General features: G+C 52.9%; 1 protein-coding gene across 2 annotated transcripts in view; it reads right to left on the bottom strand.

The window, feature by feature from the left end:
* Positions 1–14,640, bottom strand: part of VIPR2 (vasoactive intestinal peptide receptor 2) — a 77,454-nt gene that overhangs the window by 44,420 nt on the left and 18,394 nt on the right. For both annotated transcript variants that reach the window (XM_047763482.1, XM_047763483.1), the window contains exons 3-4: positions 2,710–2,817; positions 2,370–2,467 (exon numbers count right to left, since the gene is read on the bottom strand). In XM_047763482.1, coding sequence (XP_047619438.1) covers positions 2,370–2,467; positions 2,710–2,817 — 206 coding nt within the window. The remainder of the gene's footprint in view (positions 1–2,369; positions 2,468–2,709; positions 2,818–14,640) is intronic.

Genomic DNA, 14,640 nt, shown 5'->3' with positions numbered 1-14,640 from the left:
CATGGTTCCTAGGCGGATTCGCTAACCACTGAGCCACGATGGGAACTCCTGGGCATCAGGATTAAACAGCTGAACAGAGATTTGAAACGAGTCTGCAACTTGAGATTTGCTCCCACGCCCATGAAAATGTGTCGGCCTGGATCTCATGAGGCGTCTCCGCCCAGGCTGTGCGCTGGGCCACGGGCAGCAGGTGGGGCAGTGGCTCTTCCCCTCATTCCGCAGACGAAGGGCTGGAGATCGGGGAGGCTCAACGCCGTCAGAGCTGCTGGAGGGGGGGGGGGCGGGGGGGTTGGATCTGCTCCCCCTTTGTGCTGCTGCCCAGGGGTCACGTGCAACCTGCCAGCTGGGCCTCCTTTGTCAGATCCCATAGAATATCAGGCATTTGGGCCACACGCATCAGCAAGGACCCCGGACCAGAGCAGTGATGTGAAGCAACAGGAGAGCTGGAACCCGGGGCCACGGCGAGTGGGCAGAGGGGGAGGAAGGGACAGGACGCCACCGGGATGCCCTGGGGCTGCTCTCCTGCGTCTGCGAGCCTCTGGGCCATAAACCACCACCTGGTGCCTCTGGGACGGGGCTCTTCCGCTGGCCTCGGATGCCACCCAAGCGACCAAAGGGAGGTGAATACCCGCAACGTGGCAAAGCAGAGGCAGCACGGCAGGGAGCAGGGCCTCGCTCCCGGGATGCCCTTTCTGGAAGTTTAGCTGGGACCCCACTGCCGGCATCAGATGTCACACAGCAGAGCCCCATGTCTGGCGAGGGCATTCAGACGCTCTTCTCATCCCCCTGCCTGAGAGTCTGACTACACGTTCCCCCAGGAAGGACCCACACCCACTCCTCACCCCTTCCCAGGGCGCTCTGCACGCAGGACCCAAAGCCCAGATCCTGACACCGACCGTCTCCCCCGAGCCCCCAGGACGGCAGGCACTGAGGCATCTCTGCACTGGCTGGGAGGGTCCACCCCGTGGCTGCTGCCTCCACCTTATGGGGGGAGCGGTGCAATCAGGAGCGCCCCCCCCCCGGGGGTCGGGGGCTCTGTCTGGCTCTAGTCAGACAGACGGGGCCCCTGCCACGTCGCATCATTTCTCTCAACCTCCGTCTCTCCAACTACAAAGTAGGTTTTCACTAGGACTAAGTGAGCTGAGGGCTGGGGAGACAGGGGGCTGTTGCTGATGCAATGAGTACGTTCCGTGTGTCCCCAGAAACACAGGGAGCGTGGGGGGGGGGCGGGCTGGGGAGCCGTTGCCCAGGGGACACTGACGGAAACATCAGCAGCTCCCTGGGCAGCAAAGACACGTGAGCTAACACGCCGCTCACAGCAGCACCACCACGGCCAGTGTCACTGACCGCCCATCACAGGCCACGGACGTACCTTCCTATTAGGGGGATATTGGCTAAAATACAAGATACTTCCTCTCTAGCGTTTACTAATTTGCTAGGAAAAGAACTGGTCTCCAATGATAAATCTCGGTGAGGACAGCAAAGAGAGCCTCTATGAGAAAGGATCACGAGAGGATCCAGGAAAAGCCATCTGACCTCGGCATGACATCCCAGGGACAGTGGGAATGGGACCTGCGTGGGGTGGGCCCAGGGGCCCAGGGGCAGGTGAGAGGGGCGGGCATCGGTGACATAAGACTTTACCCGTTTCGTGGGCTTTGGGCATGAGCAGTGGGCTCCGTAAATGGGCACCACTCCTGATGCCTGCAGGGAGCACGTGTCTGCAACAGCTCAATTTCAGCTTCCCCAGGCTCTTAGCTGTCCACACATGGTCACCGGGCCAATGACAGGGCGCAGGGGAGGCAGTGATCTGGTTATGAGATCAGATGTCACACAGCAGAGCCCCATGTCTGGGTGGGTGTGCGGGGGCCAGAACATTCACGGGAGGTGGGGGCAGCGTTTGGCGGAGCTGGAGATGGCACATGCCCCTCCTTAAACTACGCTGGCCAGTGGGGGGCCCTGCGGGATGCCTGTCACAGCCTGAGTCCCCACGACCTGAGGGGGGAACCCATCTCTAAGGCTGCCCAGGGCTCCGACCACATTGCTTCCACCACCTGCTGCTGGCTCGGGGCTAAGAGAACTACCGTAGGGCTTCTCCACAGCCTCCGGTGTTGTGGCAGAATCTTAAAGGCAACAAAGGAACCCTCAGGGCAGAAAGGGCAGCTCGTTAAAGCGCTCCTGGGGTCACCTTCCAGACATGCCCACAGCAGGCAAAGGCCAGCCTTTCTGCCTCCACGTGACTCCCAGCGCCCAGCAGCTGAACGGAACAGAGACCTGGCTGGATTGGGTCAGAACTGCAAGGAAATCTCAAAGCATCACGGTTCATCGTGCACCTCTGGAAACGCAGGAGGTGATACGCACGCAGCCCTTACCTTGCTCTCGTCCTCCGGGTCGCTATAGCCACAGGCGTCCATGAAATCTGGGAATGTCTCCGACCACCCGTCATGGGTGCAATTCTTGCTTATGTTCCCTGAAAGTTAAAGGCCAGGTGTTGGCTCCGCGCGGCGGCTGCGCTCTCCTGGCTGTGCCCCGCCACGTGGGCTTTGAGGCAGCCGCCTGGCATGAAGCTTTCTGGGCTCCCTCTGCCCAAGGCCAGCTCCACACTCCATCAAGGAAGCAGACACCCTGCTTCTTTGGCCCGAATGGGAAGCCGGATTCTCCAATGAACATCCCCCCCCCCGCCCAAAAGAAGGCTCAGAAATGGCCCCGTACCTGGTTTGCTGTAAAAATTGCTGAACAGTTTGGGGCAGGGCACTGTGACGGTCTCTCCGACATCTGCGGGGCGCCAGCATGTGATGTTGTCCCAGACACCGCTGCAGGCTGGAGGGGGAGATGGGGGGGTGGTGAGAGAAGACCCCAGGCTACGGCGGGGACAGCACCCTCGGGCCACGCGTGGGGAGGCCCGGGGTGAGGGTACCAGATCTGCCCAGAAGCTTTGCAAAGAGGAAGCCTGTTCATTAGATGAGCATCTTGCAGATTGCTTTTCGGTGAAACAAACTCGCACCGCAATGTTGCTGAGAATATACTTGGCACGTGTGCATTGCAATTACTTTTGGAGAAACGAGCAGATCCGTGGCAGAAAGTACTTGGGTAACCCAGTGTGCTCTGCGCACTTTTGAGTTTGAATAGGTCATGATTTTTTCCCGCTGGCGTGCATCCCCCAGTGTGCTAAGACGGGCACCACTGCGTATTTGCAGAGGTCCTGGAAACGAGAGCCGCCCCCGGATGAACGTACACTTGTGCTTTCACGGAGTCTGACTTCAAGGGTAATTAGCAAATTTAAATATTTGATAAGAATTCGATGATTTTATTTTTTTATCTTTTTGCCTTTTCTAGGGCCGCACCTGTGGCATATGGAGGTTCCCAGGCTAGGAGTCCAATAGGAGCCGCAGCCACCGACCTACACCACAGCTACAGCAACGCGGGATCCAAGACGCCTCTGCGACCAACACCACAGCTCACGGCAACACCGGATCCTTAACCCACTGCCAGAGACCAGGGATCGAACCCACCACCTCATGGTTCCTAGTCGGATTCGTGAACCACTGAACCACAATGGGAACTCCAAGAATTAGTTGATTTTAGCAGTGACGAAATCTTAGGTTACCTTCTTGGGGTTATCAAATAATTTAATTTGCATAATGTTAGTGCCTAAAACATTTTTCAGAGCTCTTATTTGGTTTAATAACCACCCATGAGGGTAATTCATACAAATACACAGTAACTGCCTCACAAAGAGCACTAAGAGTCAGGTGGTTCAGGGACCTCTCGACAGCAAACGGAAAATGAATCCACATTTGTTGCCTTTTTTTTTGGTCTTTTTGCCTTTTCTAGGGCCACTCCCACAGCACATGGAGGTTCCCAGGCTAGGGGTCCAATCGGAGCTACAGCCGCCAGCCAGATCCGAGCTGCGTCTGTGACCTACTCCACAGCTCATGGCAACACCAGATCCTTAACCCACTGAGCAAGGCCAGGGATCGAACCCGCAACCTCATGGTTCCCAGGCAGATTCGTGAACCACTGCGCCACAACGGGAACTCATGAATCCACATTTGAACCCAGGGATTTTAACTACAAGCTCAAGATGTTCCTACTATATCTTGTAACCTATAAAATTTTATCTTTCATTTTAACTTCAGTATGGGAGAAGCAGTGGACTAGCCTCGGCAAAAACTAAGAAAGAAACAAGAGTTCTGCTCTCTGCTGTGCCATCTGTAAGGAAACCGCACACACACACAGCAACAGAGCTGTACATTTTTGGTGCAAACGTGGGAATGTTTTATTTCTAAGAACACAGATCCTGAAAAGTTGGCTAAAAGCCAAGTTCTGCAGAAAAGAGGAAAATACGTTTTAAAGGCTTTTAAAATATAGTCATCCTAGAACTGAATTACATACCAAAGATTGAGTCCATACATTCATACTATATTAAGGTTCTTGTGTACTTTTTTTGTGTGTGTCTTTTTGCCATTTCTAGGGCTGCTCCCGTGGCATATGGAGGTTCCCAGGCTAGGGGTCTAATCGGAGCTGTAGCTACCGGCCTACGCCAAGGCCACAGCAACGCGGGATCTGAGCCGCCTCTGCGACCTACACCACAGCTCACGGCAATGCCGGATCCTTAACCCACGGAGCGAGGCCAGGGATGGAACCCGCCACCTCATGGTTCCTAGTCGGATTCGTTAACCACTGCGCCACGACGGGAACTCCCAAGGTTCTTGTGTGTTTAAAGAAATGCTGCTCTTTGAAAAATGACTCAGAACAAGGCATCAAGTCCAAAAGCATCACTAGAAACACACCTGCTGTGGGGTGGGAAGCGCAGCCTGCAGGCTGGGGGGCCGTGTGGGTGACCAGGTGGCTGGGGGATCACTTATGTGGTGAGTCAGAGGCTCAAGAGAGCTGACTGGGAACAGGTGAGCTGCTCTCCACTTCCCAAAGAGCATGAAAATAAGAGCTGAGAAACTTGAAAGGGCAGGTGCACGAGATGAAGGCAGAGCATGGGCGCGTGAAATACCCAGGCAGAGCAGGGGGGACCGCAGCCCAGCCCGCAGGAGGTGAGAAGGGCCCTGGATGCCAGGCCACTGGGCACAGGCAGACTAGATTCGAGAGGTCACGGGGCATTTGAATGCTGAACACTGAGAGCACCAGCCTTCCTGGCCCTGCTAGGATTTTCCAGAAGCTCCGCCTACGCCACCTGCTGGAGCAGCATCCATGGGAGGCCCTGGACCAGCCAGGTCACGGGGACAGGGTGGACCGTGCGGCAGTGGGTCTGAGAACGCATTCTGGCATCACGCGGTGCACTTGGTTGTCACAAGAGCATCTGTTGTTCCGGTACAAAGTTTGATGTTAATTATTGATAGAGACACAGAAAACCCACTTCTTGTTCCAGGAAACACAGAGAGGTATAAAGAAAGGAGACCGTGCCTGCTACATGGTCAGCTGTGATCTTACTAACAAACCACACTTTTTAAAAAATTACTCAATGAATTTATTACATGTGTAGTTGTACAAGGATCATCACAATCCAGTTTTATAGGATTTCCATCCCACACTCCCAGTGCATCCTCCCACCCCCCCAACCTGTCTCCTTTGGAAACCAGAAGTTTTTCAAAGTCTGTGAGTCAGAATCTGTTCTGCAAAGAAGTTCATCCTGTCCTTTTTTCAGATTCCACATGTCAGTGAAAGCATTTGATGTTGGTGTCTCATTGTCTGACAGACTTCACTTAGCATGATAATTTCTAGGTCCATCCATGTTGCTGAAAATGCCTGTGTTTTGTTCCTTTTAATGGCTGAGTAATATTCCACCGTGTATATGTACCACAGCTTCTTGATCCACTCCTCTGTCGATGGACATTTAGGTTGTTTCCACGTCTTGGCTATTGCAAATAGTGCTGCAATGAACATCGGAATACATGTGTCTTTGTGAGTCATGGTTTTCTCTGGATAGAGCCAGGAGTGGGATTGCTGGATCACATGGTCGTTCTATGTTTAGTTTTCTGAGGCATCTCCATACTGTTTTCCACAGTGGTTGCACCAATTTACATTCCCACCAACAGTGTAATAGGGTTCCCTTTTCTCCACACCCTCTCCAGCACTTATTGTTTGTAGACTTTTTATGATGGTCACTTTGGCCAGTGTAAGGTGGTACCTCATAGTGGTTTTGATTTGCATTTCTCTAATAATGAGTGATGTTGACCATCTTTTCATGTGTTTCTTGGCCATCTGCATGTCTTTGGAGAACTGTCTGTTTAGATCTTCTGCCCACTTTTTGATGGGGTTGTTTGTTCTTTTGGTGTTGAGTGGTAGGAGGTGTTTATAAATTTTGGAGGTGAATCCCTTGTCAGTTGATTCATTTGCAAAGATTTTCTCCCATTCTGTGGGTTGTCTTTTCATTTTGTTTAGGGTTTCCTTTGCTGTGCAGAAACTTTTAAGTTTAATTAAGTCCTATTTATTTATTTTTGTTTTTACTGTCATCACTCTAAGAGGTAGATCTGAGAAGATGTTGCTGTCGTTTAAGTGTTTGGCCTATGTTTTCCTCTAAGAGTTTTATAGTGTCTGGTCTCATATTTAGTCTTTAATCCATTTGGAGTTTATTTTTGTGTATGGTGTTAGGGAGTGTTCTAATTTCATTCTAATTTCATTCTTTTCCATGTGGCTGTCCAGTTTTCCCAGCACCATTTATTGAACAGGCTGTCTTTTCTCCGTTGTACATTCTTGCCTCCTTTGTCATAGATGAGCTGGCTGTAGGTGTGTGGGTTTAATTCTGGGCTTTCTCTCATGTTCCACTGATTTCTACCAGAACCATACCGTTTTGATGATTGCTGCTTTGTAGTATAGTCTGAAGTCCAGGAGCCTGATGCCTCCAGCTCCATTTTTCTTTTTCAGGATGTCTTTGGCTATTCTGGGTCTTTTGTGCTTCCAAACAAACTTTAAAATATTTTGTTTGAGTTCTGTGGAAAACGTCCTTGGTAATTTGATAGGGATTACATTGAATCTGTAGATTGCCTTGGGTAGTATAGTCATTTTGATAATATTCACTCTTCCAATCCATGAGCATGGTATGTGTTTCCATCCATTTGTGTCATCTTTGATTTCTTTCATCAGTGTCTTATCATTTTCAGAGTATAGGTCTTTTGTCTCTTTAAGTAGGTTTACTCCTGGGCATTTTATTCTTTTGGATCCAATGGTAAACGGGATGGCTTCCCTAATTTCTCTTTCTGCTCTTTCATTGTTAGTGTATAGAAATGCCATTGATTTCTGTGTAATGATTTTGTATCCTGCGACTTTGCCAAATTCATGGATGAGCTCTGACAGTTTTCTGGTAGAGTCTTTAGGATTCTCTAGGTAGAGTATCATGTCATCTGCAAATAGGGATAGTTTTACTTCTTCCACAGCCATACCAACGTGAGATCAGAGCCTCATTTGCGACCTACTCCTGAGCTCACAGAAAACTGTGATCCTTAACCCGCTAGTGAGGCCAGGGATTGAACCTGTGTCCTCCTGGATGCTAGTCAGATTCATTTCCACTAAGCCCCAACGGGAACTCCTTAGCAACCATTCTAATGTTTAAAAGCTCTAAACAAAATAATGATACAATGAAATTGCCCTAACATAGCAAAGACCATTTGTTAAAAGAAATAACTATCATTAGAAGTGGTTAAACAGTGTACAATGCAAATTGGAATGTGACCAGACACTGGCTGTCACATTCAACAGGAGGTCAGAGCTTTCGATAAAACAATAGATAAAATGAACCAAACAGATATGCTGATACAAAGAATAGAAAACAATCCTAGACATGCACTTTGCAATGTGGCCACCAGCAGCCACAAGTGGCCGTTTGGGTTTCAATCCTCATCCACTGAAATTAAGTGCAATTAAAAATTCAGCTCCTCAGTTGCAGTGGCCACGTGTGGCTTGTGGGTCTCACCTCACAGCTCAGACATGGAATATTCCCGTCATCACAGAAAGCTCTGCTGGCTGGACAGCACCGTGCTAGTGCTGTAGTTAAAACAAAGAAGCACGGGAGTTCCCATTGTGGCTCAGTGGTTAATGAATCTGACTAGGAACCATGAGGTTGCGAGTTCGATCCCTGGCCTCTCTCAGTGGGTTAAGGATCCAGCGTTGCTGTGAGCTGTGCTGTAGGTCGCAGATGCGGCTCGGATCCCGCGATGCTGTGGCTCTGGCATAGGCTGGCGGCTAAAACTCTGATTAGACCTGTAGCCTGGGAACCTCCATGTGCCACGGGTGCAGCCCTAGAAAAGGCAAAAAGACAAAAAAAAAAACCCCAAAAAACAAAAAACAAACAAGCACAAAATAATATTAAAAGCCAATCTCTCTCTCTCTCTTTTTTTGTTTGTTTTTGCCTTTTCTAGGGCCACACCTGCAGCACGTGGACGTTCCCAGACTAGGGGTCCAATCGGAGCCGTAGCCACCGGCCTACGCCAGAGCCACAGCAACACGGGATCCGAGCCACGTCTGCGACCTACACCACAGCTCATGGCAATGCCGGATCTTTCACCCACGGATCGAGGCCAGGGATCGAATCCGCCACCTCATGGTTCCTAGTTGGATTTGTTAACCCCTGCGCCATGACGGGAACTCCTAAAAGCCAATCTTAACAAGCTATCAAGAAACTTAAAGCAAAGAGAGAAGATAACAAACCCATCCTTACAATACATCAACTATGGTCGAGGGTAAAGGAGCCAAGACAGAAGAAACTTTCTACAGGTTGTGATCTGTCAGCTAAACACGTTCATAGAAATCATCTGAAATAGTTCAGGAATAAATCGCAAAGGATAATTTTTTATTTTATTTTCATTTTTATTTTTTGTCTTTTTGCCTTTTCTAGGGCCAAACCTGCGGCATATGGAGGTTCCCAGGCTAGGAGTCCAATCGGAGCTGTAGCTGCCGGCCTACGCCAGAGCCACAGCAACGCAGGATCCGAGCCACGTCTGCAAACTACACCACAGCTCCTGGCAACGCCGGGTCCTTAACCCACTGTGCAAGGGCAGGGATCGAACCCTCAAGCTCATGGTTCCTAGGTGGATTCGTTAATCACTGCGCCACGATGGGAACTCCCACAAACTTTTTTTTTTTTTGGATAATTTTTTAGTAAAACATTTCCTTTTTACTTATCACACAAATCTCTTCCCAATCCACCCACCAGGAGGAGGAGAAGGCCTCTTATCCAAAGAGATGGTCAGAGGCTTGAAGGGCACGGGAGGGAAGCAGAAACATGCCTCACGTATCTTCCATCCATTAAAACACAGCACGTGGTTTCACCACTTAAACACAGAACATAGAGCCAAAGCCTTTCCTTTGTGCGTGGACTTGCTGACCCGCCTCCTCACTCCTTTCCCGTGCAAATCACACCCTGACCTGTCATCTGCATTTTCGGCTTCCGAGTATTGAAGCGGCTGACTTGGGCGCCTGCAAAGCTGCATTTTCAGAACCGGTCCCGGCTGTCATGCTCACCTGACACTCACTGCTTTTGGTTTTGCCAAAGCACACACATTGGTTTCCCCAGAAACCAGTGCTTTCTCTGTACTCCGGCAGCTCACATCCTGTCTCATCAAGCAGCTGGGTGAGCAGCGGATTCAGGAGGCAGCGATGCGCTGTAAGCGCGGCGACGTGTCCCCCCCCAGAGCCTGTGGGAGGTGCTGGCGGGTGGGCAGGGGAGCCCTGGTCCCGGGAGCCTGGCCAGGGAGCCACCTCCAACCAGCCGGGTTTCATGGGAAAAGACAGGTGAGGAGCCTGGTGTAAAGTGATGCTGGGGGCTTCCTAAGTGCTTCCCGAGAAGGCAGTTTAGCCCCCTGAAGACAGTGTCCTCGGGCCTGGATGGAAAGCGCTGCTCGTCCAACAGGCTCCCATCACTATTCTCAACACTGCAGAGACAGCTGCAGCCCAGTCTCTCCGGGAGTTGGCGGGGGGTGGGGGGAGTCTTACGAGGGAGGGTGGGACCTACTGCAACGGAAAGAAATGGACCCCTTTACCCGAAAAGCCAACTTTCTCTCCAAAACATTGCCAGGCCAGCCACATGCCCACAGGTGATGGTACATGTGTTGTTTTCAGTCCTGGATTTACGTTCTCATTATTTCAATGATCTAAACATCAATTAATCTTCCAGATAATCACATGTCCTAGCTGCCAGCCTGCACCACAGCCACAGCCACGTGGGATCCGAGCCGCGTCTGCAACTTACGCCACAGCTCACGGCAACGCTGGATCCTTCACCCACGGAGCGAGGCCAGGGATTGAACCCATATCCTCATGAAGGCTGGTCGGGTTTGTTAACCACTGAGCCATGATGAAAACTCCCATGGTGATTTTTATTTGCTCTCTATTTTTTAACCTTGCTCAGGAGAGACCAGAAAAACAGCACTGGGGAAAGTCGCTCCTTTTTTTAAAATTTTTTTTTGGTCTTTTTGTCATTCCTTGGGCCACTCCTGCAGCACATGGAGGTTCCTAGGCTAGGGATCGAATTGGAGCTGTAGCTACTGACCTATGCCAGAGCCACAGCAACGTGGGTTCCAAGCCGTGTCTGCAACCTGCACCACAGCTCCCGGCAACGCTGGATCCTTAACCCACTGAGCAAGACCAGGGACCGAACCCGAAACCCCATGGTTCCTCGTCGGAGTCGTTAACCACTGCGCCATGACAGGCACTCCGCCAGTCTCTCCTTGTATCGAATTCGCAGTGGCCAGAACCACACGGGTCAGCTGTCTGGACGGGGAGGAGGCCAGGCTTGTGGCAGCACCACGTGTGCTCACACCACCGACCCCGTCACAGGTCATCCCACTCTGGGGCCAGGCTGCGGGCACAGACCTGGTGGGGGGCGGCCGAGGGGCAGTGGGGGAGGGGGGTGTCCAGATGGCAGCCTGGGCCCTTCCCCCAAACCCCAGGGACCCGCTGTTAACACCCACATCCAGGGATTCTCGTCTGATCTTCTAGACAGTATTTCTCAACTTTTCAAATTCTTGGTGGTTCCACGTGCAGCGGGGCTGAGACCCAGTCTGGGGGTGTCGGCGTGAGGCTGGACCTGAAGGATCATGAGTGTGGGTGCTAATGGGGGCCCAGAGCAGCCCTTAGAACCTGTTAGAAAGTTCCTGGCCCCACCCCAGGCCCCAAGCCTGCGCGGCTTAGGGCTCCACTGCACGCAAGAAGGAGGGTGGGCTCAGGGCCCCTGCAGCTCTGACTGAGAGGATGCACGGAGCCACCCCGCTAAGCCTGGTTTCCTCCTGTGCAGAGGGGAGGTGCATTCTGTGAGCCCCCCGTGGTGTCATCACGGGAGCCACTTGGCACAGGGAGTCCTGTGTGGCTGACAGGACACCTCACAGTCTCACAATGACACTGAAGGGCCAGCGGTCCCTGGACTCTGCGTGTGACCAGCCCCTGATGCAGGAGGCGGTGTAGACAACCAGCGCTTTGCACCTGCTGAGGGAAATGCAGTTCCGGGGATGTGCTGGCAGCTGCAGCCACCGACAGAAATGACACTGGGGGCCGGGCTCTGCCCTCGTGAGCACCTGTGGCCTGGGTGTCCTCTGCCCTCGTAAGTGCTTGTGGCCTGGGGTGTCCTCAGCGTCATCTGACCTCACGGATGAGTGAACAGAGGCGCAGAGAGCCTGACTGAACTGCCAGAGGCCCATCACAGCCCCTGTCCGCCCTGCCGTCTGTGGTGACTTATTGGGGGTGGCTGGGGTGTAGATGGATCGCCAGGCGCCCAGCCCAGGGAGGAGCACCAGGCAGGTAGGCTCAGTGGGGTGGGGTGGAGGTGGGCAGGATGGAATATTGCCAACCCCCTGCACCTCCTGCGTGGTGTGAGGCCCCCATGGGCCCCGACCCTGGAGCCTCAGCAAGGCAGCCCTGGGAGGGCCACTCTCCATGCTGTGGGGTCCAAGAGCCCCTTGGCAGGCTGAGGATGGGGAAGCCACACTGATTGCTGGACATCTCTGAACAGGAAGAAAGCCCTTTAAGAATGAGTGTTGCCAATGGAATACTACTCAGCCATAAAAAAGAACAAAATAATGCCATTTGCAGCAACATGGATGGAACTAGAGAATCTCATACTGAGTGAAATGAGCCAGAAAGACAAATACCATATGATATCACTTATAACTGGAATCTAATATCCAGCACAAATGAACATCTCCTCAGAAAAGAAAATCATGGACTTGGAGAAAAGACTTGTGGCTGCCTGATGGGAGGGGGAGGGAGTGGCAGGGATCAGGAGCTTGGGCTTACCAGACACAATTTAGAATAGATGTACAAGGAGATCCTGCTGAATAGCATTGAGAACTATGTCTAGATACTCATATTGCAACAGAACAAAGGGTGGGAAAAAAAACGTATACATGTAAGGATAACTTGATCCCCATGCTGTACAGCGGGAAAATAAATAAATAAATAAATAAACAAAAAAACAAACAAACAAAAAAAGAATGAGTGTTGCGTTTTCTCCCTCCTGCCAGGGGAACACAGCTCTGGGCCCAGCTGAGGGGGTCACTGAAAGACCCACCTGCTGAGTCCAGAGGGGGGGGCCTCTGGCTCTTGGCAAACCCTCTCTTCACAGACTGGGGTCCAGACCTAAAGAGGCTCAGGGACCCTCCGAGGCCACGAGACCCTCAGACGCACGCACATCAGGGCCTTCGCCACGACCCGTGCACCGGCCCCTGTCACTCAGGATGTCTCGGCGTCCAAGGGGGACAATAGGAGTCCCTCACTGAGAAGCCTGGAGAAGTGTCCCGGCATCTCGGGGTGTGCGATCTGAAATCACCAAGGTGGCGCGCGCCCCACGCATGTGCACCTGGTGCCGGGGGCCAGGCAGGAGTACGTGTGACCTCTGCTGAGAGCGGGCAAGCACACACGCACACGTGCTGCTGCTGCTGACACTACAGTCTGTGCTGCAGGGGGAGGCGGCCCCCTCCCCACCCCTCCCTCACTCGAAGGCACCCTGGGTCCCGGAGGAAACTCAGGCGGGGCCCCTCCTGCTTCAGGCCACTCTGGCCTCAGGCACAGTCTGGTTCCTTATTGAACCGCCTCCCCCAGCCAGGCTGGTTTCAGGTTGGTGACCTGCCGTGGGGGACCGCAGGGCAGGCAAGCCTCGCCTGGCGGATTGGGGTCCAGAGCTGCTGGCGGTGGTCTCTGGGGCTCCAGAGGCTCCCCAGCTGACCGCAGAGGCACTTTGGGGTCTTGGCACAGGAGCTTTGAATGGAAGCCGGCACCTCCCCTTCCCACAGGCCCCGGGGATGTCGCCCCCTGCCGCAGCCCTGTCCCTATTTGGCCCCTGCCCTGCCGGGGGTCCTCCTGGGCAGAGGCCCGTCACAGACCCTGGGGCCTCTCACCCCGCTGTACAGAGACCTGTGCCTGGGTTTGGGGGAGCGGAAATCTCAGGATATCCCAAGGACTCTCTTCCCGAACAGCCCTGCCCCCTCGCCTCTCGTGCTGAGGATGCTGGGAGCAGCCCTCTGAGTCCTCCTGGCCCCTCGCAGGGCATCTGCTTCCTGCCCCCTCCAGGGCCTGACGTCTTTCCCCCGCTTTTTTTTGTCTTTTTGCCATTTCTAGGGCCACTCCAATGGCACATGGAGGTTCCCAGGCTAGGGGTCTCATCGGAGCTGTAGCCACCGGCCTACGCCAGAGCCACAGCAACGCGGGATCCGAGCCTCGTCTGCAACCTACACCACAGCTCACGGCAACGCCAGGTCCTTCACCCACTGAGCAAGGGCAGGGATCGAACCCTCATGGTTCCTGGTCGGATTCGTTCACCACTGCCCCACAACAGGAACTCCTGACGTCATCCTATACACCTGTCCTGAGTTCTGTTTACCAAACAGAATATCCCACCCACTGAAGTCTTCCTTGTTTTCTCGTTTAATATCTTCTCTTTTTCACATTCTGGGTGTAACGTGCCATCAATTTAAACGGCCGTCTCACACTGTCTGATGGGAACTCTCGTAAGGACTCCACAGGTCCCCTCGAAGCGCTCGAACTTTTATTCTGTCCTTTTGGAAGGAACTATGGTTCTTTGCCAAATGATGCGGAAAAGCCCTTCTCTACAGAGAATGCTAATGAATAAATGTGTACAGAATGGTGAAGAATGAGAAAAGTCAGCCTCTTGGAGCCCGAAAGACAGGCTGATCCAGGCACGAATCCGAATCTGGAGCCATGAGTGGGAAGGCTGGGGAAGGCCGGCAACCCCGCAGACCCCCTGCCAGGAGCGAAGAGAAAAGCCAGAATCTTTCTATTCAAGATTCTGGAGGTCGCTTTTTTTTTTTTCCCCAGGGCTGCACCCGCAGCATATGGAGGTTCCCCGGCTGGGGGTCGAATCAGAGCTGGAGCCGCCAGTCTACACCACCGCCACAGCAACGCAGGATCCAACGCAGGATCGGAGCCGTGTCTGGGACCTACACCACAGCTCACGGCGACACCAGATCTCCGACCCACTGAGCGAGGTCAGGGAGCGAACCTGCGTCCTCATGGATACTAGTCTGATTCGTTTCCACTGCACCTCAGTGGGAACTCCGGGAGGTCGCTTTTTAACCTAGTGACCAAAGAGCATCAGGGAAGTGAAGGGACAGAGGGCACCAGTGTGGCGTGTGGTGACCCCACGGAGCACACATCACCTGCACCCACTCTTCCCCAAGGGGCCAC

Source organism: Phacochoerus africanus, chromosome 16 (assembly GCF_016906955.1).
Source record: "Phacochoerus africanus isolate WHEZ1 chromosome 16, ROS_Pafr_v1, whole genome shotgun sequence".
NCBI lineage: Eukaryota > Metazoa > Chordata > Mammalia > Artiodactyla > Suidae > Phacochoerus > Phacochoerus africanus.
This window is presented reverse-complemented; position numbering and strand designations above follow the sequence as displayed.